A 21,701-nucleotide genomic window follows, 5' to 3' on the forward strand; every position below is an offset into this window, starting at 1 on the left:
CATTTTCCTCCCTGCTTAGCCTTCCCCCTCCTCAGTTCGTTTTTCTCTTTGAAGAAAAAAATATTCTTTCATTGTTATATAATCCCCCAGTCCACTTTAATAGGCAATTTTTTTCTGTAATTTTGTCATGAAAATAATACCTAACCCTATATTTCTTTTAAACAGTTCTCTCCCTTATCTGTTTCAATGCAGCATATATTATTTATCCCCTCTTTTCTTAGGTTACCCCCATCCCCGATGTCAGTCGCATTTTACAATAGTGGCACTATGCAATATTTGTCCTTTTGTGACTGAGATATTTCACTCAGTAGAATGTCCTCCAGGGTCACTCATTTTGTATGATATTTCATGAGTTCCTTGTTTTTCAATGCAGCATAGTATTCCATTATGTGAATATACCAGAGCTCCTCTATGCATTCATTTGTTGATGGGCACTTGGGTTGTTTCCAACTCTTTGCTATTGTGAACAAAACTGCAATAAACATGGGTGTGCATATATCTGCTTGGGTGGCAGTTCTGATTTCTTTAAGGTATATTCCCAGTAGTAGAATTGCTGGGTCAAATGTTAATTCTATTTCCAACTTTTTGAGAAAGCGCCATACCGCCTTTCACAGTGGTTGCACCATTTTACACTCCCACCAACAATAAGTAAAAGTTCCAGTTTCTTCACAACCTCTCCAGCATTTGTTATTTGCTGCTCTGTTGAATTTTGCTATTCTTACTGAGGTAAGATGATATCTTATAGTTGTTTCTATTTGCATCTCTCTTGGAGCTAGGGATTTTGAACATTTCTTCATGGGCTTGTTGGCCATCTGAATGTCTTCTTTGGTGAAGTGTCTGTTCATATCCTGTGCCCATTTTACAACTGGGTTGTTTACCTTTATCTTGTTGTAGTTGAAGCTCTTCACAGAGGGAACATTTACATGTTTTCTCCTTTGTGGACTTGCAGATGTCTATAAAATTTGGATCTCTCAATGAATCTCTTTTCACAGATGGGACATTTATAGGGTTTCTCTTCTGTGTGGACCCACTGGTGTCTATTAAAGTGGCCCATATGAGTAAAGCTCTTTTCACAGAGAGGACATTTATAGGGTTTCTCTCCTGTATGTACCCGCTGATGAATATTTAAGGTAGACATGTAGCTGAAACTTTCTTCACAAAGAGAACATTTATAGGGTTTCTTTCCTGTGTGTACACTGTGGTGTCTGTTTAAGGCACACTTGTTGCTAAACATCTTTTCACAGATGGGACATTTATACGATTTCTCTTCCATGTGGATCTTCTCATGGTGGTGTAATCCAGAAAAGTCACTGAAGCCTGTCCCACAATGATCAGATATGCAAGGTTTCTCTCTGGTGTGTATTCTCTGATGCTTCACAAAATCTGAACTCCATAGAAAGGCTTTCTTGCAGGTGGGGCACTGAAAATATTTCTTTCCAGTATGAGTTCTCTGGTGAACCACAAGCTGATAATTTCTACTGAAGGTTTTCCCACACTCTCTGCAGGTGAGAAGCTTCTGGGTCATCGGAGGTCTCAATTGGTCCTTCTGGGGGGTCTGTTGCTTCTGCTTGAACAACAGTGCAGTTAGGTATCTTGGGTGAGAATCAGGCAAATCCTGGTTGACCTGTTTAGCAGGAACCTTTTCCTGAGAAGACAGCTGTTTCCTTCTTTCCTCACTTTGGATGTGTCCCTGTACCTTAGTGAGATAATCTTCTGTAAAACATCTTTGTTCATTTTCACCAAAGAAGCCATTCAAAGAATCCTGAGAAGAGGCCTCTCCTGAGATGTAACAAAGAGCAGCTGGAGGCTTCTGATCCCAATAGGTTTCCAAGTTTACATTCTCTTTGCCATTCTCCTGTTTGTCTCCTAAAAGAAGAAAGAAGATCTGAAATACTGTAGTAAATTTTGTAAATTTTGTTTTCTTCTTCATATGCCAAGTAAAGAGTATCAGAATATCAGAATAGAACTCTTTTTACCAAGAAGACATTAATGAGCAAGGTGGTAAAAACCATCATGCATACTAAAGGCCTGGCACTAAATTCATATGTCTGCATTCTAGATTAAGGTTTCCACTCTTGAGAGGAAGGAAATTTCTGAGAAACACATCAGGGCCCATAGGAATTTACTTATCTCCTCCACAATTAAACAGCATGGACCTAATTATGAGGCAGAGAATGAAAATTGTATTATTAAACACATTGATACTGTTCTTATTAAATGGCTGGTATTACATGGTTAGACATTACAGAGAAATACCATTTAACAATTTTTGAAGAGTTATAAAACTATGCAGAAGATTCCAAAATCACCCACAATCACATTCTAAGGAAAAATGATTAGTAACATTTGCTTCCTGTCTCTTGTCAAAAGTCCACATCTGTTCTTTTTTCCAATGGTACTGGGATTGTAAATACAGTTCTTTTTAAAAAACAGATCAACAGAAAGTAAATATGTCATTCATAAGTTTTATAGACATTCTCCCATTCACATATAAACAAATAACTAAGCAAATGTAGCAATTTGTCATTTTACCAATAGGAAGCTTTATTATGGTGAAGTTATTGCATAAAAGTGAATACATTGCACTGTGGTTTAATCCAGCATTCATATCTATTATTAACTCTCAGAAAACATGAAATATATTTCTATCCTAACTCTGGTTTTGGTTAGTATCACTAGACAGTGATGTATACTCTAGATTTCTGTTTTTGTGGCACAAAGACTTTTGTCCATTCTATTACTCTTGGATATCTAAAGAAGCTGTTTACCTTTTTCTTCCATGTATCAGTGTCTTTCATGGCTAACATTAAGAACTAGGCCTGAATTTGTTAACCTAAACATTTCTTTTAAAAGGCAAAGGTATTTTCATTTTCATGTTTATAAATATCCTTTTGTAAAGATTGAATAAAGATCCATCATGGAAATGTACTATACATAATTGCTTATGAATTTTCTAACTGTAAAAAGTTAATTTCTTACATTTTTACTAGTATTAATAATGGTATTTTTCTTCATAAGTCTTTCTTTGCATTTCTAATTAACACCTTAAGGAAGGTTCCTATCACTGGTGTGACTATGTCCTCACACATGCATGGTAAGGCTCCGGATACCAACTACCAATTGATGTGCAGTTTACTCCCATCCACATTGTTCTACATGTGTTAGAGCAAACTACACTCCTCATGATTTTCAGTGGCTTAATTCTTCACAAGGAGATATCTAGGCATTTTTCAGAGGTACTGCTTAGTGGACTCCTATTTGACCTATCAGTTGCAGCTGAGTGTTCTCATAGTTCCCATCACTCAAGGCTTCAAGATCCACATACTTAGGGTCAGCCAGTTTCTGGAACAATTGGGCCATCTTTTGGTATAATGCTCACTATATAAGTATATAGGCGGCCTAGTGGCAAAAACTGTGCTGCAACCGTGAAGGTAGGCGGTTCGAGGCCATCAGCAGCTCCATGAGAGAAGGAAGAGCAATCTCCTCCCACGTGATTAACTAACTGCCTCTGAAAACCTACCAAAGGGTCAATTATGGGTTGGTTCTGACTCTATGGTAAACAACAACAACAAATAAAAGTACTGATTGTTTTAAATTCAAATATTTGTGATTCAGTTAGGTTAAAGCTTGTTTTGCATTGTTTTTAATATTAACTCCTTAAGTATTCAAGGATGAAACTACTGTTCATTTTTCATGCTTCAATGCTTCTATTTTTCTTCAAGTAATTTTTTAATCAACCTTACCTCTTTGCATATTAAATACAAATAAGCGATGACTGGTAGGATTCATGCAAAGCTTTCTACCAATTTCTGTAATTTTTAGGTTATATTTTATATGCAGAGAAGTTTGGGGTTTTTTTACAGTATTATTTTTGTTACGCACCATCTAGTCATATGTGCTTTGTAATGACCATCGTATAATAACTGTGCCCTATCATGAAACAATCTCATTGTCTCTGACACACCTACCCACATTAGCTCAGTTACTGAGTCAATCCATCTCAACCAGGGTCTTCATGTTCTGTACTGTCCTGTCCTTCCATGCTTCCAAGCATGATATCCTTCTCCAAGGACTGGTCCCTCCCAGCAACACACCCCAAGTATGTGAGACATGAAGAAAGAAATGAAGTCCATATACATTATAGAACATGGATCAACCCTAAAATCACTGCAGTGAGTGAAATAATTCAATCACAAAAGGATAAATACTGTATCTCAACTCAATGCTATCAAGATGAAACTGACACAGAGCTGATCTTCCAGGAAGTTTCCAAGGGTGTAAATCATATGAGAGGATATTGACTACCTTTCTCCTGAGGAGGCACTGGCAGATTCAAATCATCACAACTCCCTAGAGACAACACCACAAAAGCTCTAATATTACATAATCTCACTAATATGAACAATCTGTGGTGTTGTTCAATGCTGTTGAGTTGCATACGACTCATAGAACCCTGTAAACAACAGACTTGAATCCTGACCTATCATGTGTCATCCTCATCTCTGATACACTTGAGAACATTACAGCAGCCATGATGTAAAACCACATTGTTAGGATTCTTCCTCTCTTTTGCTGACTATCCACCTACCTTTCCAACATGATATTTCTTTCCAAAGAATGGCCTCTTCTAGCAACATGTCCAAACCACAAAGAGAAAGCTACGTCACCCTAGCTTTTAAGGAGCATTCTAGTTGCACTTTTTCTAAGACATAGCTGTTTGGTTTTTGGTAGTCTGCAGCTTTCAATATGGATTGAAGCTCAATATCAAGCAAACAAAGGTTCTCACCACTGGGCCAACTGGCAGCATCATGATGGATGGTGAACAAATTGAGACTATAAACAACTTTAGTTTGCTTGCTTCCACAATCATCATTCTTGGCACCAGCAGCCAGGAAATCAAGAGACGAATTGCTTTGGGAAAGTCTGCCATCAGAGAACTCTCCAAAGTACTGAAGAGCAATGATGTCAGTCTGGAGACTAAGGTGCACCTGATACAGGCCATTTGCTATGCACCAGAAAGGTGGATAATGACTAGGGATGACAGAAGGAGAATTGATGCCTTTGAGCTGTGGTGCTGAAGAAGAGTATTGAATATACCATGGACTTCTAAGAGAACAAACAGGTACATCCTGGAGAGGGTGAAACCAGGTTGCTGACATACTTTGGACATGTGGCAAGAAGGGACTAGTCTTTGGAGAGGGACATTGTGCTTGGGAAGGTGAGGGACAGCACAGGAGAGGAAGACCCTCGATGAGATGGATTGATTCAGTGACTGGGGTAATGGAGATAGGTGTAACAGAGACAGTGAGATTGGCACAGGATAGAGCAGGGTTTGGCACAGGATAGAGCAGGGTTTAGGGCTGTTGTGCATAGGGTTGCTATGAGTCACAGGTGATTCAATGGCACATAACAACAACAACATGGACTATTCAGTGGTAAGGAGTTGCACTGGACACTTAAAAGCACTTGAATTAATGAACTATTATTGTTGTTGTGTACCAACAGAAACAACCTGCAGTTGACCCTCCAGTGGGTTTTCAAACGCAGTAAATTACATGGCAGGAGAATGCTCATCTTTCTCCCATGAAGCATATATGGATTCAAACCCTGTACCTTTGGAACTATGGGAAAGTTTCTTATCACTATGCCAGTAGGGACAGAGAATTACATAGAGACCAAACTTTATGAGTGGTTTCCAAAGATAAGGAGAAGGCAGAGTAGTCATTTTTGCAAGCACACAATGCGATTGGCACAGGATAGAGCAGGGTTTAGGGCTGTTGTACATAGGGTCGCTATGAGTCGCAAATGACTCGACAGCACATAACAACAACAACAAGTTTCTCTTGATGGTGATGGGAAACATGGCAACAGATTTTGGTGACAATTGTGCAACAGCATTCATATAATGATGCTGCAAAATGTACAAATGAAAACTTTAAACTGGGAAAAGTTATATATTTTTTTACAAAAATAACAAAATACATTAACATTCAAATATTTATACACACATATATATGAAACTGAAATTTCCTAAAATATCCATAATATCTACCCTTACTGCTTTTTGTGGCATTTCCTTTTGCTATGCATCTGAGAGGTGGACAATGAATAAAGATGACAGAAGAAAAATTCATGCCTTTGAGCTGTGATGTTGGAGAAAATTACTGACAACCCCATGAACTGCCAAAAGAACAAACAAATATGTTTCAGAGAAAGTGCAGCCAGAGTGCTTCTTGGAAGCAAAGATGATAAAGTTTCATTCTCATGTACTTGAGGCATGTTGCTAGGACAGGCTATTCCTTGGGAAAGGACATGATGCTTGTCAAGGAAGAGGGTGAGTGAAAGAAAAGATACTCAACCAGATGGGTTGACATAGTAACTGCCACAATGGGCCCTAGTAAGTCAGGATGTGGGAGGATGGCACAAGATATGACAGGGCTCAGATCTGTTGTTTCTAGGGTTGTGATGAATCTTACTCAATTTGACAGCAACTAATAAAAACAACCACTGCTTTTGAGTTATTCTGGTATCTTCTTATGCATTTATTGTCTTATAAGATAAATCTGCCTCCACTAAATCTATTCCTTAGCCTCAATGGGAAGCTGAAATATACTCAAACGGAAGTTAGAAAAATACTCCTTTAAAGCTCTCAAAAAACCCCTCCTAATTGCTGTCAAGTTATCAATGGACAAAAAGTACAGTTTGTCATACAATTTCTAGCCATTGTTCTTTTTGTCATGGTATTAGGGTTTATGGTATATAACAAAAGGAATATTGCACGCATATGTTGTTTATGCTATATGACTACCAGTTCCAGTAGCAACAGAGTTGATTCTGATTCAGAGACACTCTAGGAGCATCAGGATAGCACTGTATTCTTTAGGATCTTAAACTGCTGATTTTTCTGAGGTAGACCACCAAGTTTTACCCTCAAGTATCTCTGGATAATCATATATTTTGGGCATGTTGCTAGGAAAGGCTATATGTTAGAGAGGGACATCATGCTTTAAAAGATCAATGAAAAGGTCAATGAAAGAAAGGAAGACCCTTAATGAGATATAATGACACAGTGACTACAGCAGGTGTATCAGGGATAATAAGGATGAACAGGAAAGGACAGGGCACAGATCTGTTATTTATAGGATGGTTATGAGTTGTACTTGACTCAAAGGCCCTAACAACAAGCTCCACCTCTGGAGAGACCCGAAGAAGTACCTGCTTGTTAGTAGCCAATAAACAGGTTGGACAGCTGTATGGTTCAGAACTGTAATGTTGTACAAAGTGTGCAGAAGGCAAAAGGTGTGATACTTTACAAAAGAACAAGTTCAAGTTTCTTATCCAGCATTAAAATGTTTGATTTATATGAAGAATTTCTTGTTGGTATTGCTTATTAGAAATAAAGTGATATTAGAGGGTCATATCACAATTGGAGAATAACCAGTCAACACCATGCATTATGTAGATTGCAAAGCCCTATTTGCAGAAAATGAAGAATACTTCAAGCACTTGTAGAAAATGTTGTTGTTATGTTGTTACGGCTATTGAATCATTTGCAACTCATAGGGACCATACGTACAACAGCCCTACACGCTGCTCTATCCTGTGCCAACCTTTTTTATCTCTGACATACCTACTCCAATTACCCCAGTCACTGAATCAATCCATCCCTCCTTGCACCATGCCCAAAGTATGTCAGATGATACTTCAGAATCCTTGCCTCCAAGGAGCAGACTGGTTGTAGAAGATACATATGGATTTAATATGGATTGGATCACAACATCACAATTTACAACTTTAATATGGATTGGATCACAACATCAAGAAAATAAAAATCTGGACAACCACAAAAGGATAACATTGATGATAACCTTCTAAAGATGTAGTCCTTGTGTACATCAAAAATTTATTCCAACTGAGAAAGATCAGATAATATATACTGCATTGAAACATGAGGGAGAGACTGTTTAAAAGGGATATGTGATTAGATATTATGTCATAACAGCAGTCCAGAATGAAGGCTGCACAGTGGAATGGACTTGGGAAGATGAATTGTATAATAATGAAAGGATTTTTCTTTTACTTTTCAAAGAGAAGAGCGAACTGGAGGGGGAGGGGGTAGGCAGGGAGAAAAGTGCAACAATTAATAAATGGAAATCCAAAGTCTCTGTAAATTTTCATTAAAATTAATAATACTTTTTTTAAGAAGTTAAAAAAAATTTATTCCAAAAGGGTGAAAAGAAAACCTACTGATTGGGAAAAAACATTTGGCAATGACATCTCAGACAAGAATCTCATCACAAAAATTTACAGAATACAACAGGGCTTCCACAAGAAAGAGACTGATAAACCAATTACAAAATGGGCAAAAGGTACAAAAAGACATTCCATAGAGGATGACACTTGGATGGCAAACAGACACTTAAAGAAATATTCAAAATCACTAACAATAAGAGATGCAAAGCTTAACCACAATGAGAGATCATCTCACCCCCAACTGCAGTAGCAAAGTTTAAATGACAGTAAGCAATAAATGTTGGAGATGATAAGGAGAGGTTGGAATTCTCATAGACTGTGGTGGGATTGTAAAATGGTAGAACCACTCTGGAAGGCAGGTTGACATTTTCTCAAAAAACTGAATGCAGAGATTCCATATGACCCAGCTATTCTACTTCTAGGCATGTACCTCAAGGAAAAAAAGAACTGAGACAGAAATGGAGATTTTTTTAAATATGCAAATGTACATAACAACATTATTTACAATAGCAAGAACATGGCATATCCTCCAAAGAGCAACATGACTTCACTCTTTCCAGGACAAACCTGAATAGAAGACTACTTTGAGCAATCTTGCCAGTAAGGAAAATGCCAGCTATTATATAACTTTTAATGGAAGTTTACTTTTTATAGAAAAGACTGAAGAGAAAAGATGCACATGAATGTACTGTTAAAACATGTGTCAACCGCTCTAGAAACAGTGATGAAGAGATCCACCATCAATATTAGAACTGAGCTGACCCATCCACGGCTAGTTATTACAAAGGAATAGAAACCAAAGGGTAACCATGTCAACCACCACATCAGCCTTAACAAGGGAAAGTCAGAAATGTCTCAGGACCAATAGAAGCTGACTCACCACTGTAGGTGGATGGTAGAATTTTCTCAGTGGCATCAAGGGGGAGTTCTGCCAGCTCTTCTCCATACTCTGCTGAATTAGCTGAGTCAGGTTTTGGACTGGAAGTACCTGGTACAAAAAGAGATCAGCTTGTGACACTGTAACCAGGGAGAGCATGCTGTGTCTTTCAAAGGATTCTCCTAACATGAAAGGAACCATGTAGGCCCTGGATAGGACACTCATCTGAAGGACATGGGCCTAGCAGACTAGTACTCACAAGATACCAGGAAATATGCTGAAAAGGAGGAAAAACAGAGTCTGAGATGGTAAGCAGAAGAGTCTGCAGACCACCTGTGAGGCTTGGCTAGGGTCATGACTGAAGCCCATGCTTATTTTCGAGAGGCAGTGTGGTCCAGATGAAAAGAATATGGACTGCAAGCCAGAAACTCTGAGTTCCAATCTGACTCAGCACTTAGGGGACACAAAGCTAGTAACTTGTCTTTACACTTTCATCATATTCAATATGGGACATATACACTTCATAGTCCTAATGAGGAGATACAGTGCACACACTAGAGCTCCAAGAATTGAATGCAAAGATGTTCTTGTTATATACTTCTGCTAGCTTCCCCTGACCTTAGCTCCCAATTGTGTTCCTAATGATTTCCCATCCTGAGTACTTCAAGGTGAACATGTGTCTATAAAAGAGTATAAACATCGCCTAAGAACTCTTGGCCCTTCCATCTCCTACCACTGGGTAATCTATGCCCTCACCTCCTGAGATCATTTTCCCATAGTTCTCCAGCATGAGGTTCCAAAAGTGCTCCTTCTGAATAGAATCCAGGTATCTCCATTGTTCCTGGAAAAAATACAGTTATGACCTTAAACATGGTTCCAAAGGAAGATACTTGACACTTTTCCAAGAGGAAAAGTGAGAAGGAATGAATGCGCCAAAAGAGGCTAAGTATCAGAAGATTTGAGAAACCCTGGAAGAGAGATGAACAGAGGAAGAGGCTGAGAGTAAAACTACAATCCCTGCTGCATTATTTCTTGTCCTGAGTAGAAAACATTGAGCTTTTGACTTCTGTATGTATGTTTTTAAATTGTATGACTTTAAGGATAAAAACTCTTTCTGCTGAATGTAAAACATACCAGAGGTATGTTTTTCAATCTCCTCACATCATTTTTTTTTTACTCTTTAAATCACTTAGTTTTAAAAGACTGACATTCCCAATATTGAAGTTAAATCTAGAAAGTCCAAAGTATAAAGAAATAAAAAAAGAAATTGTTGGCAGTGCAAATTTGCAAAACAGAGAGAATCATCAACACTGAAGTTGACTGTGTTTAATCCCCATCCAGAGAAAAGACTGGTATATTCAGAAAAAGGGCAATACACCTCTGTAATCTCTTAAGAATTCTGAGTTTAGGGTATAACACTCATTCAATGGATGAGTTGTCATGAATAAGGTAGCCTCACATGTCATCTAAAGGAAAGTTTCCTAATGGCTTAGTGGTAATGAATTGTACTGTCAAACCAAAGGCAAGCAGTTAAAATCTAATAGATGAGCAAGCCCTTCCCATTTGATTTACTGATGTTAAAACCCCATTGAAGGGTCAACTATGAGTTGGTTCCAACTAGACAGTTCATAACAACAATAAATGGAAGTAGAAGAAATTCTGGTGGCCTACTCTATACAGAACTGTGCTGCCAAGCCAGAGGTGGTGCCTCTTCGGTGGTTGAAATCCACAATCAGTTCCCTAAGACAAACATGGAGTCTCCTCTCATGCAATTTACATTTTCCAAAAACTTGCAGAGAGTTAACTATGAGTCAGTTCAGATTCAAGAACAATGACTTTGAGTTTGGAGCTGTGCAGAACTAAAGACTCAAAAGAGGAAGTCCTACTACCTTCTGGTTCTATGACCTTCGGCAAGTTGTTAAGATTTTCTGAGTCTTGGTCCTCACCTAAATTCTCATCAACTACAGGGAAAAATAAAAATCAAGTTTAAAGATCCTTCATGATACATCATCTGCTTTATGAAATACTGTATGTTTAATTCAAAGTAGTCATCAAGTTGTTGTTATCTGTAGAGCTCATCTCATAGCAATTCTATGAATCAGGAAGGAGTGGGGGAAATATAGGGAGTTAACAAATAAAGGCCAAAAATTTCTCCAAATCTCCTGAGAACTAAAATCTCACAACCAAGCTGAATGAATCCCAATCACAAAATGCTGCTCCAAGGTACACTGCAATCAATCTTTTAAAATCAGAGAGAAAGTGAGAAAATAAGTTAAAGACAGAAGGAAAACATTACATGCAGAAAAAAGAGAAAATATGGTCTGATTCCATTTTATATAAAATCCTAGAAAATGGAAACAAATCTATGACGACAGAAATCAGACCAGTAGCTGCCAGAATGGGAAGGAGAAGGGCAGAGAAAGGAAAGAAGGCATATAAATGCCTAAGAGGACAAGGTAGAGACGATGATTATGCTTATCATTGTTGTTGTTTGGCTTGGAGTCCAGCATGACTCTTAGCGACCCTATGTACAAAAGGCCTGAAGCCCCTCTACAACTGTCAACATCTATCAAAGTTCATTGAATTTATGGAGGAATGCTGTTTAGGAAGTGGATGCCACTATCATAGTTACAGTACAGACCAATGGATGACATTAAGAAAAAAGCCAGACGTCCGAATTCAGGACACAAGTGCCACAAGAAAGTTTCCCCATCAGCTCTGGGGAAAATTCCTTGTCTCTTCAATATGTGGGCCAGGCATTCCTGGGTGATGTGCCTGTGTCTGGGCCACTCTTTACCCTAGGTCTATGAGGTTCTCAGCACAGGATCCAGATCTAAGGTATGGTCTCCACTCCTGGCTCTTTGTTCTTGGTGTTAGTGAAGTTTCCATCTCTAACTTGCTTCCTTTTCCTTTTATCTCTCAAATGAGTATTGTGAATTCAAGATAAGACATGGGTTGTTGTTTTTTAATTTCATTTTACTAGTGTGTGTGTGTGTGTACTGTCAAATTGAATCTGACTGGTACGGGAGGAGATTGCTCCTCCTCTTCCAGCAGAGCATCTGGTGGATTTGAACCACACACCTCTGGGATTGCAGTGCAACTTCTTGTCACTAGGCTACCAGAGCTCCTGAGATAAGATGTGTTTTATCACAAATCTTTTCCATCCTTGTTCAGGATCTGGATTCCCTAATTCTAAATGGCAATTAGAATAACATTTTATCTGAGACAAATATTGAAATTCAAGTTTCTCTTCCTGTGTATGGTTCCTGTTATCATAGCGAGGCCCTCTCCTCCATTGCACATCGGAGAAGGCACTCATTTTAGTCCTTTTAACCAGCAGTCAGGAAATGAAAAGACAAACTGCAATGAAGAAACCTGTTGTCAGGGACCTCTCCAAAGTGCTAAAGAGTACTGATGTCAGTTTAAAGACTAAGGTGTGCCTGATCCAGGTCATGGTCTTTGCAATCACGTACTATGCATCACAGAGCTGGACAATGACAAAGGATGGCAGAAGAAGAATTGGTATCTTTGAGTTCTAGTGCTGGAGAAGAGTAACATGTTCATGGGCTGCCAGGAGAACAGATAGGTCTGTCTAAAAGAGGGAAAAACCAAGTTTCTCTTTGGAGGCAAGGATTTTGAAGCTCCAGCTCATACACTTTGGCATGTGTGCCAAAGGAACCAGGCCTTGGAGGACATCATGCTTAGAAGGGTGAAGGGACAGAGCAGGAGAGGAAGACTCCAGATTAGATAGATTGACAAGGTAACTGGGAGAATGGGATTAGGCGTGTTGGACTCAGTGAGAATGGCTTAGGATGGTCGGTGTGAGTCACAGGTGACTCAGGGCACATAACAACAATTACTGGTGAATGCTTAAAACTGGTTTGAGAGGCAAGAAAAGAGGAGAAACCAGGCTAACCTGAGATGATGCTTGGAGAAGGGAGCCTCTTGAGTCCTGGTTGCTGAAGAGCCTTTCCTCAGATTGGGCAAGAAGCTGGGGAGCAGTTATTACTGAAGTGAGAAACAGGAAGTTTTATGAATCTAAATGCCCTCCTCAGTCATTCCCCATAGGATATTAATTTTAAAACAAAACAAAACAAAACAAAAACTCACCTCAAACAAACAGAAAAGCATTGGCAAGTTAGAACTGATACTTCCATTCACAATTTCAAGATTTGTACTTGCATCACCAACAAAGTCCAAATCTGAAAGACCCTCACCCACCTATTCTCTCCTTTCCTTGTTCAAGTCCAAAATCCAAATGCTCTAATGCAGCTATAAAGTGGTTGAAAATGCAAACATGGAATCTCCTAAACAGAGTGACTTGTGCACATCAACCTTGTTCCCAAACATGGACACTGCTATCTGAACACACTTTTAACTCAGATAGCCAAGAGCCTAATTTTCTCCAAGAGGCCCCCAACACCACCATGAATAATAACTGGCTCTCACCGAATTCAGGCTCAGTGTCAGCTTCCTCTTTGATGATGTGGCTCAGTTGCTCTCCAGGCCCTGAGGTTGAATTCTCAAGTCCCAGCTCCTGAGGCACCACTTCAAGACTGGACTCTTCCTCCCTTACTTGGCAACTTGCAGATTCCACCTTCTCTGGTGAGCTTTCCTGTCCCAGTACCTGGCTGCTGATCTAAAGACAATTTATTACAAATTACTGTGGGATGCTGAGTTGGGATTCCTGAAATCAATGAACTGAATCTTTTACAACAGATTGTAAGACAGTCCTTAGGAACAGGTAACAAGGAAAAGATAGTCACCTTCATTTTCTCAGCCAGCCAGTATTTCCAGCCATTTATGGAAATATCACAAGAGAGGCCAACTGTTGGCACTGTCCCAGACCTCCAAGACCTTCAAGACAGGCCTCTAACATGGGGTTTCAACTGGACAGTCTGTCCCAATTAAAAATTTAACCAAATGGAAACGCTGGAGCATTAAGTTAGAATGGAACCACAGATTGGTTAGTAGTCAAGTACAAACCATTTATATCAATTATGGACCTGACAGGCACACAGAGCCATAGATGAGGCAAGAGGACACTCCAACAGGACCCTAGATCCCAACACCCTCTGCTTACCCACTGCCACAGTCTCTGTGGGTCACCCTTCAAGCTCTCCACTAGCGTCACAGCCTCCTCTCCACTGCTGGGACGCTGTGTGCGCACCCACATCTGGATCTCCCCAGGCAGGATGGTCAGGAACTGCTCCAACATGAGGAGCTCCAGGATCTGCTCTTTGCTGTGAACCTCTGGCTGCAGCCACTGGAAACAGAGCTTCCGAAGTTGCATTAAGGTCTCGTGAGGCCCAGACACCACCTGGTACTGAAAGTGTCTGAAAAGCTGCCGGGCAGCTTCAGGGCTGGACAGTTTCCCTGAAGGGACATCAGCTGCTCCAGTGAATAGAGCGTCCTTTGCCTTTCCCAGTGGTAGCACATGGACCAGTGCCTGTTCCAGCTCCAATGGCATTTTTGGGCTTTTCTAGCTCTTTTAAGTCAGCAAAGTCCTTCTGGATGGAACAGTTCTCTGAGGAAAACCAAGTCGTCACAAAGCCTCTTGCAGGTACACTGGGGAAGAAAGGAATTCCAGTGATGCAGAGAACAGCATGATTTTAGAAACAAACACATGCCATGCTAAGAAGCCTTGGACTCAACCATGATCTCTGAAACTTCCCAATGGATTTATAAAAAGAAAAAGAGTCAGTACTGAGACGGTTCCAACTCCTATGGATGCCATGTCTCTCAGAGTGGAGTTGTGCTCCACAGTGCTGTCCACAGCTGGCTGTTTACTCAGTGTTAATCACTGAATCTTTCTCTCAAGACATTTCTGGGTACTTCAACTTCTTCTTGTTCTTTTTGTTGTTGTTAAGTGCCATGGAGTCACAGGCGACTCATAGTGACCTCAATGCTTGGGTGTCTTTCATCCTCTCTCCAGGTTCATAGGGTTTCCGGAGGCAAGCTATTACGGAAGTGGATGCCACTCCTCCTTCCAAGCTTGTTTTAATCGGGGAGCTCCACCCCACACTGTCTACATTGGGTAACGAACCATTAATGAGTTTGACACACCAGTGTCACAGTGTTCAGCCTCACAGCAACCACAAGTTACCTCTGTATAGCAAGTGGCCTCACCAGGGATATACGATTTTTGGCTTACATTCAACTACCCACCTGTAATTCAACAGCAAAGGACTTAAAATATTTACACAACCCAGGGGTCCAAAGATGTATTCTTTATTTTGAAACAATGTAAGTTTGTAGCCACAGATCAAACCACCAACATCCTATCTAAACTGTCACCATCATCATATATACTTTATAACACTGTTGGTTGGTTGTTCTTCAAATGTCCACACCATCTAGAAAAGTGTCCTCCGTCTCAGGAAGCATTTTCACTATAACTCTTGCCCTTTGATACTGAAAATTAAAGCTGGACACATATACCAGTGCCCTATAAGTAAATCCCCATGATGCTTCTAGATAAACAAAGTTGAAGAGATAAAAACACTCTTTTCCAAAAGGTGCAATGAAATTCCTAGTGGCCTCCTTTCAGTGCCATGTTGGAAAGTGGGCTCTTTGGGAAGTGAAGTCACACAATTTTAACCTTGGGCTCAAAGGATATTTGGAACAAATACTGGCTCCCTAAAATCACATCTATTGTCTTGAACTAACTAACCACTACTTCATGGACAACATTAGCAAAATTCCCAAGGTTTCAGCCAAGGTATAGAAAATAAATATAAAATATTAAATTAAAATGATAGACCTTTTGATGATGTTTTAAGGAGTATTATCTCAAAATTTTAAAACCCTTCTCTCAGAACATGTAGATCTGAAAAGGAAAAAAAAATCAATTATGATATGGAAAACTTAAATAGCACAATTAACTGTCTTAATCTTAGTGAAATTTTCTAATTACTAAACACATTCAACCACACATAACACATTCAATAAGACAGATCAAATGCATATTAAATATAAAATCCTAGGGTAGTATAGCATATTTTCTTTGACTATAATGTAATTACATTTTAATTCAATAACACATTCCAATATATAAAAATTATTAACACTAATAATGCAGGCTCAAAAAGGAATCATAAAATAAAATGAATGCTTAAAAAGGAGTTGTAAAGTAAAACCAAAACTGAAAAAAAATATTATTGTGAAAAATAGCCGAAGCTTTGTTTAGAGGGATTGCTGTTGTGTGCCCAGCAGTTGGAACACACCCATGGCTGACCCTTCAGCAGGTTTTCAGAGGCTGTAAATCACAGTTCAAATCCCTCTTTCCTGGAGCAGCTGGTGGATTTAAACCTCATGTCCTTCTGATTGCAGAGCAGCTAGGCCACAAAATCTGTTAGCCTAGAGAGATATACAACTAGGCTACAAAAGCTGTTAGCTTAGAGAGATATACAGCTATTAATAAATGTGGCTGTTGCAACAATGAAGGATTGGAAACCCAAGTTCTTTATAAACTTTCATTAAAATTACAATTAAAAAAAGAAATACAGTAACAAACAAAACACGAAAATTTTTGACCAAGAAAAACCACTAGAAACAATGAACACTAAAAAAAAAAAAAGTGGTTGTTAGGTGCCAACAAGTCCAGTAGGACTCATAGTGACTATGAGCACAACAGATCTGGCCCTTGTCCTATCCAGTGTCTGAGCACCCAGACCCACCAGCATCCTGCAGACCCAGTGGGCTGAGAGGAGAGGCGGCACCGGGCACCCAGATCCCAAGCACCCTGACTCACCTATAACACGCAAACCCAACGGGCTCAGAGAAGCGACTGGCAGGAGCTTGGATCCCAGAACCATAGCAGACCACGGGTACTTACATCAACCTCCCCCACAAGCAGCCACTCCTACAAAATAAAGGCCCCTGGGAAGGCGAGGCGGAGCGAGGCCACTAGGATGAGGACAAGGCCCGGATTGGCTGACAGAGCCACCCGTCCCACCCTACGTCAGCACACTATGCATCCATTTCTGGAAAGGCAGTTGGGTTTTTTGAGTGGGTTTTTTTTTTCAAAGTTTATACATTTTATTTATTAGTAAGGTCAAGATAAGAAAGGAGTTTGGGTTCTAATTATAAAATGCAGCATCTTTCTCTGATTCTTTTGGCTAAACTTTTTCCCCCCATTCTTTTCTTTCCATCTTCATGACTCTTAATTTCCCTCAGTAAGTCAAAAAATACCTTGTCAACATTAGCTCTCGTCTTAGCAGACGTTTCCACATAGTTTACATTTCACAGAAACCTGCCTTTTATCCTCTAAATCTGATTTGTTACCAACCTGCAGAAGTGACTCCTCCTCCTCCTCCTCTTCCTCCCGCCCAGGCTCCGCTCACGCCCAGCATACTCTTCCATTTCTGCTTACTGGTGCAGGACCTTGCTGAGGAGGAGGGCTGAGCGCTCTAGTCGGGGGCAGTGCAGCTGTGGCTTCTGGAGACCTCGGAACAGAGGACAAGCTCGCAGTTCAGATTTCTTCATCCTTTGGTGAAAACTCTTTAACCGAAGACCGTGGCAAATAAGCCCAAGGGTCAGAATTCTCTGGCCTTGCACAAAGTTATCATGACGGGCAGTGGTAGTGTGGAGAAGAAGTCAGTCGGCTCCGACCCTGCCGTTCATGTATGATGACTTTGTGGAGGACTGTGAGCCTACCAAAGAAGACAGCTATAAGAAGAAAGTAGCGCTGGATGGGGAAGAGGTCCAGATTAATGTCTTAGATACTGCTGGGCAGGAGGACTATACTGCAATTAGAGACAATTACTTCTGACGCAGAGATTTCCTCTGTGTCTTCTCTATTACAGAAATGGAATCCTTTGCAGCTACAGCTGACTTCAGGTAGCAGATTTTAAGAGTTGAGTGTTTTTTTTTATTCATTCTTTTTTTTTAAAAAAAAAAATGACATTTTAATGAAATTTTACAGAGCAGAGACTTTGGGTTTCCATTCAAACATTGTTGCACAATTTCCTCCCTACCTACTCCTACCCCCAGTTCGATTTTCTCTTTGAAAAGAAAAATAAAAATATTGTTATACAATCCCCCTCCACCAGTCCACTTTACAACGCAGCTCTAATTCTGGACTCTTATCATGAAAATAATACCTAATCATATATTCCTTTTAAATAGTTCTCTCCCTCATCTGTATCAATACAGTATACATTATTTATCCTCTCTTTTCTTAGGTTCCCCTCAACCCCAATGTTAGTCCATTTTACATTATGCAGTATTTGACCTCTTGTGACTGAGATATTTCATTCAGCATAATGTCCTCCTGGGTCACTTATTTTTTATAATATTTCATGAGTAACGTGGTTTTTCTTAATGATTTTTAGTAATGTGTGTGTGTGTATTTTTTCTTACTATTTAATCTTTTTCTCATTAATTCATTGTTGAACATTTTGGTCCCTGCCCACCTGGCCCCCCAGTTCATTTTTCTCTTTGAAAAGAAAAAAAAAAAATCATTATTATACAATCTCCCCTCCCCAGTCAACAGTCCAGTTTAACATGCATTTCTTTTTCTGTAATCATGTCATGAAAATAATACCTATAATCCTTTTAAATAGTCCTCTCCCTCATCTGTTTCAATGCAGTATACATTATTTATTCCCTCTTAGGTTCCCCCAACCCCAATATCAGTCCAATTTTACAACAGTGACACTGTGCAGTATTTGTCCTTTTTGTGACTGAGCTATTTCACACAGCATACTATCCTCCAGGGTCACCCATTTTGTGTAATATTTCATGAGTTTCTTGTTTTTCAATGCAGCATAGTATTCCATTGTGTGAATAAACCACAGTTGTCTATCCATTCATTTGTTGATGGGCACTTAGGTTGTTTCTAATTCTTAGCTATTGTGAACAAAGCCACAATAAACATGAGTGTGCATATGTCTGCTTGGGTGGCAGTTCTGGTTTCTTTAGGGTATATTCCCAGTAGTGGAAATGCTGGTCAAATGGTATTTCTATTTGAAACTTTTGGAGAAAGCACCATACTACCTTCCACCATTTTACACATGCACCAACAGTAAATAAGGGTTCCAGTTTCTCCACAATGTCATCAGTATTTGCTGTTTGTTGCTCTGTTGAATTTTGCTATTTTTTTTAAATTTTGCTATTCTTATTGGGGTAAGATGATATCTCCAGTTGTTTTGATTTGCATCTCTCAGAGCTTGGGATTTTGAACATTTCTTCATGTGTTTGTTCGCCATCTGAATGTCTTCTTTGGTGAAGTGTCTGTTCATATCCTGTGCCCATTTTACAACCGGGTTGTTTACCTTTATCCTGTTGTAGTCCTCAAGTATTTTATAAATTATAGATGTAAGTCCCTTATCTGACATGTCATTACCAAATATTTTTCCCAGTCTGTGGCTTCCCTTTTTACCCTGTTGGAGAAATTTTTGGATGTGCATAGGGATTTTATTCTTGGAAGATCCCATTCATCTATTTTATCCTCTCCTGGTTGCAGATTTTTCAGGATACTTGGAAGACTTTATGTTGTGGATTAGAACTTCTAGAATTTTTCCAAGATTTTCTTTAATGAAGCTTATAGTCCTTGGTTTTAGTCCTAGGTCCATGATCCAATTTGAGTTGGTTTTTGTGTATGGAGTGATGTGTGGATCTTGCTTGAGTTTTCTGCAGATAGTTTTCCAATTTTGCCACCTCTATTTGTAGAAAAAGGCTGTCATTTCCTCACTTGACTGATTTCATCTCCTTGTCAAAAATCACCTAATTATAGGTAGATGGGCTAATTTTGGGACTCTCAATTCTATTTCACTGATCTATGTGTCTGTCACTGTACCAGCACCATGCTATCTTGACCACCACCATGACAATGTACTAGGATTTGAAATCAGGGAATGAGATGCCTCCTACCTTGTTTCTATTTTTAAGGAGTGCTTTGCTTAGTCAGGGTCCCTTTCCACTCCAAATGAAATTGGAGATTGCCTTTGCCATCTTGTTGAAGAATGGTATTGGTATTTGTATTGGGATTGCACTGAACACGTAAATTGCCTTTGGTAGTATTGTCATTTTCACAATATTGAGTCTTCCTGTCCATGAGCAAGGGATATTCTTCCACTTCTCCAGGTCTCTTTTTGTTTCTTGTAGTAATGTTTTGTAGTTTTCCTTGAGAAGCTCCTTTGTGCTTCTGGTTAGATTTACTCCCAAGTATTTAATCTTGTGATTACCTATTGTGAAGGGTATTGATTTTCTTAGCTCTGTATTCTTTGTCACTGTAGAGAAATCCAACTGATTTTTGTATGTTGATATTGTATCCTGCCACTTTTCTGAATTGGTCAACTATGTTCTGTAGTTTTCTTGCTGAGTCTTCAGGGTTTTCTAAGTATTCTATCATATCATCTGCATAGAGAGATAATTTAACCTCCTATTTGCCAATTTGGATACCTCTTATTTCCTTCTCTTGTCTTATTGCTATCGCTAAGACTTCCAATACAATATTAAATGAGAGGTGACAGTGGGCATCCTTGTCTAGTTCCTGTTCTCAAAGGGAATGCCTTTAATCTCTCTTGATTGAAAACAATGTTGGCTCTTGGATTTGCATATATACTTTTTACTATGTTGGAGAAATTCCCCTGTAATCCTAGTTTTTTGAGTGTTTAATCAGGAAAGGGTGTTGAATTTTGTCAAAGGCCTTTTCTGCATCTATTGATAGGATCATGTGGTTCTTGTTCTTTGCTTTGTTGATATGATGAATTACATTAATTGTTTTTCTTATGTTGAATCATCCTTGCATACCTGTTATGAATCCCACTTGGTCATGGTGAATTATTTTTTTTATGTATTGTTGGATTCTATTGGCCAGTATTTTATTAAGGATTTTTGCATCTAGTTCATGAGAGATATTGGCATACAGTTTTCTATTTTGGGGGTGTCCTTTCCTTGCTTGGGTATCAAGGATATATTTGCTTCATAGAATGAGTCTGGGAGAAATTCCATCTTTTTCTATTTTCTGAAATAGTTTATGTAGAATTGATGACAGTCCTTCTCTGAATCTTTGATAAAATTCACTTGAAAACAATCTAGTCAAAGGGATTTTTTTTGTTTGGAAGTTGTTTTATTACCTGTAGGAAGCCATCCTGAGTAGATCTTAACTCTGCCACTGATAACACTTTTTGACATGCAGCTGCCACCCCTGTCCATCTCTGGGACTATGCCTACCTCTTAAATCAGCACCTGTAAATCAACACCTTGGGGTATGCCCCTCCCTCTCTTTTGTAAACTGATAACCTAGGGCTGGGTTCCCTGGCAGCCCGGCCTACTCCGCTGCCTATTTATAGCAGAATTAATCAAATAAATTTGGGCTTGATCAGGAATCTTTGTCTTGCCCCAATCTCTCGTGTCCCTGTTCCTCTTTTAATCCACACAGACTCCACTCTAGAACACATATGAACCCACAGGTTGGTTTCAGCCGGCGGTTACAATTACCTTTTCAATTTTTTCTTTTGTAATGGGTTTGTTCAGGTGTTCATTTTCGGTTGGTGTCAGTTTAGGTAGGTTGTGCATTTCTAAGTATTTGTCCATTTCCTCTAGGTTTTCATATTTGAGTATA

General features: G+C 39.3%; 1 protein-coding gene across 1 annotated transcript; it reads right to left on the reverse strand.

Annotated features, from left to right (window-relative positions):
• Positions 1-919: 919 nt before the first annotated feature.
• Positions 920-14,600, reverse strand: LOC102850415 (zinc finger protein 18-like). Its single transcript, XM_006900515.1, has 6 exons — positions 14,214-14,600; positions 13,580-13,769; positions 13,047-13,138; positions 9,887-9,971; positions 9,134-9,241; positions 920-1,866 (listed from the first exon to the last, which is right to left on the reverse strand). Exons 1-6 carry the CDS (start codon positions 14,598-14,600, stop codon positions 920-922), a joined length of 1,809 nt encoding a protein of 602 aa, XP_006900577.1.
• Between the last annotated feature and the right edge of the window lie 7,101 nt (positions 14,601-21,701).

Source organism: Elephantulus edwardii, unplaced genomic scaffold (assembly GCF_000299155.1).
Source record: "Elephantulus edwardii isolate Elephantulus edwardi_28Jun2011 unplaced genomic scaffold, EleEdw1.0 scaffold00286, whole genome shotgun sequence".
In the NCBI taxonomy this organism is placed as follows: domain Eukaryota; kingdom Metazoa; phylum Chordata; class Mammalia; order Macroscelidea; family Macroscelididae; genus Elephantulus; species Elephantulus edwardii.

What these genes read in the sequence shown, in the direction of transcription:
- LOC102850415 (XM_006900515.1), bottom strand. Translation starts at nt 14,600, where the DNA reads ATGCCATTGGAGCTGGAACAGGCACTGGTCCATGTGCTACCACTGGGA. An exon ending in TTCTCCAAGCATCATCTCAG is followed by an intron (nt 9,972 to 13,046) that starts GTTAGCCTGGTT and finishes TATTTTTTCCAG; the next exon opens with GAACAATGGAGATACCTGGA. An exon ending in TGGGAAAATGATCTCAGGAG is followed by an intron (nt 9,242 to 9,886) that starts GTGAGGGCATAG and finishes TTTTTGTACCAG; the next exon opens with GTACTTCCAGTCCAAAACCT.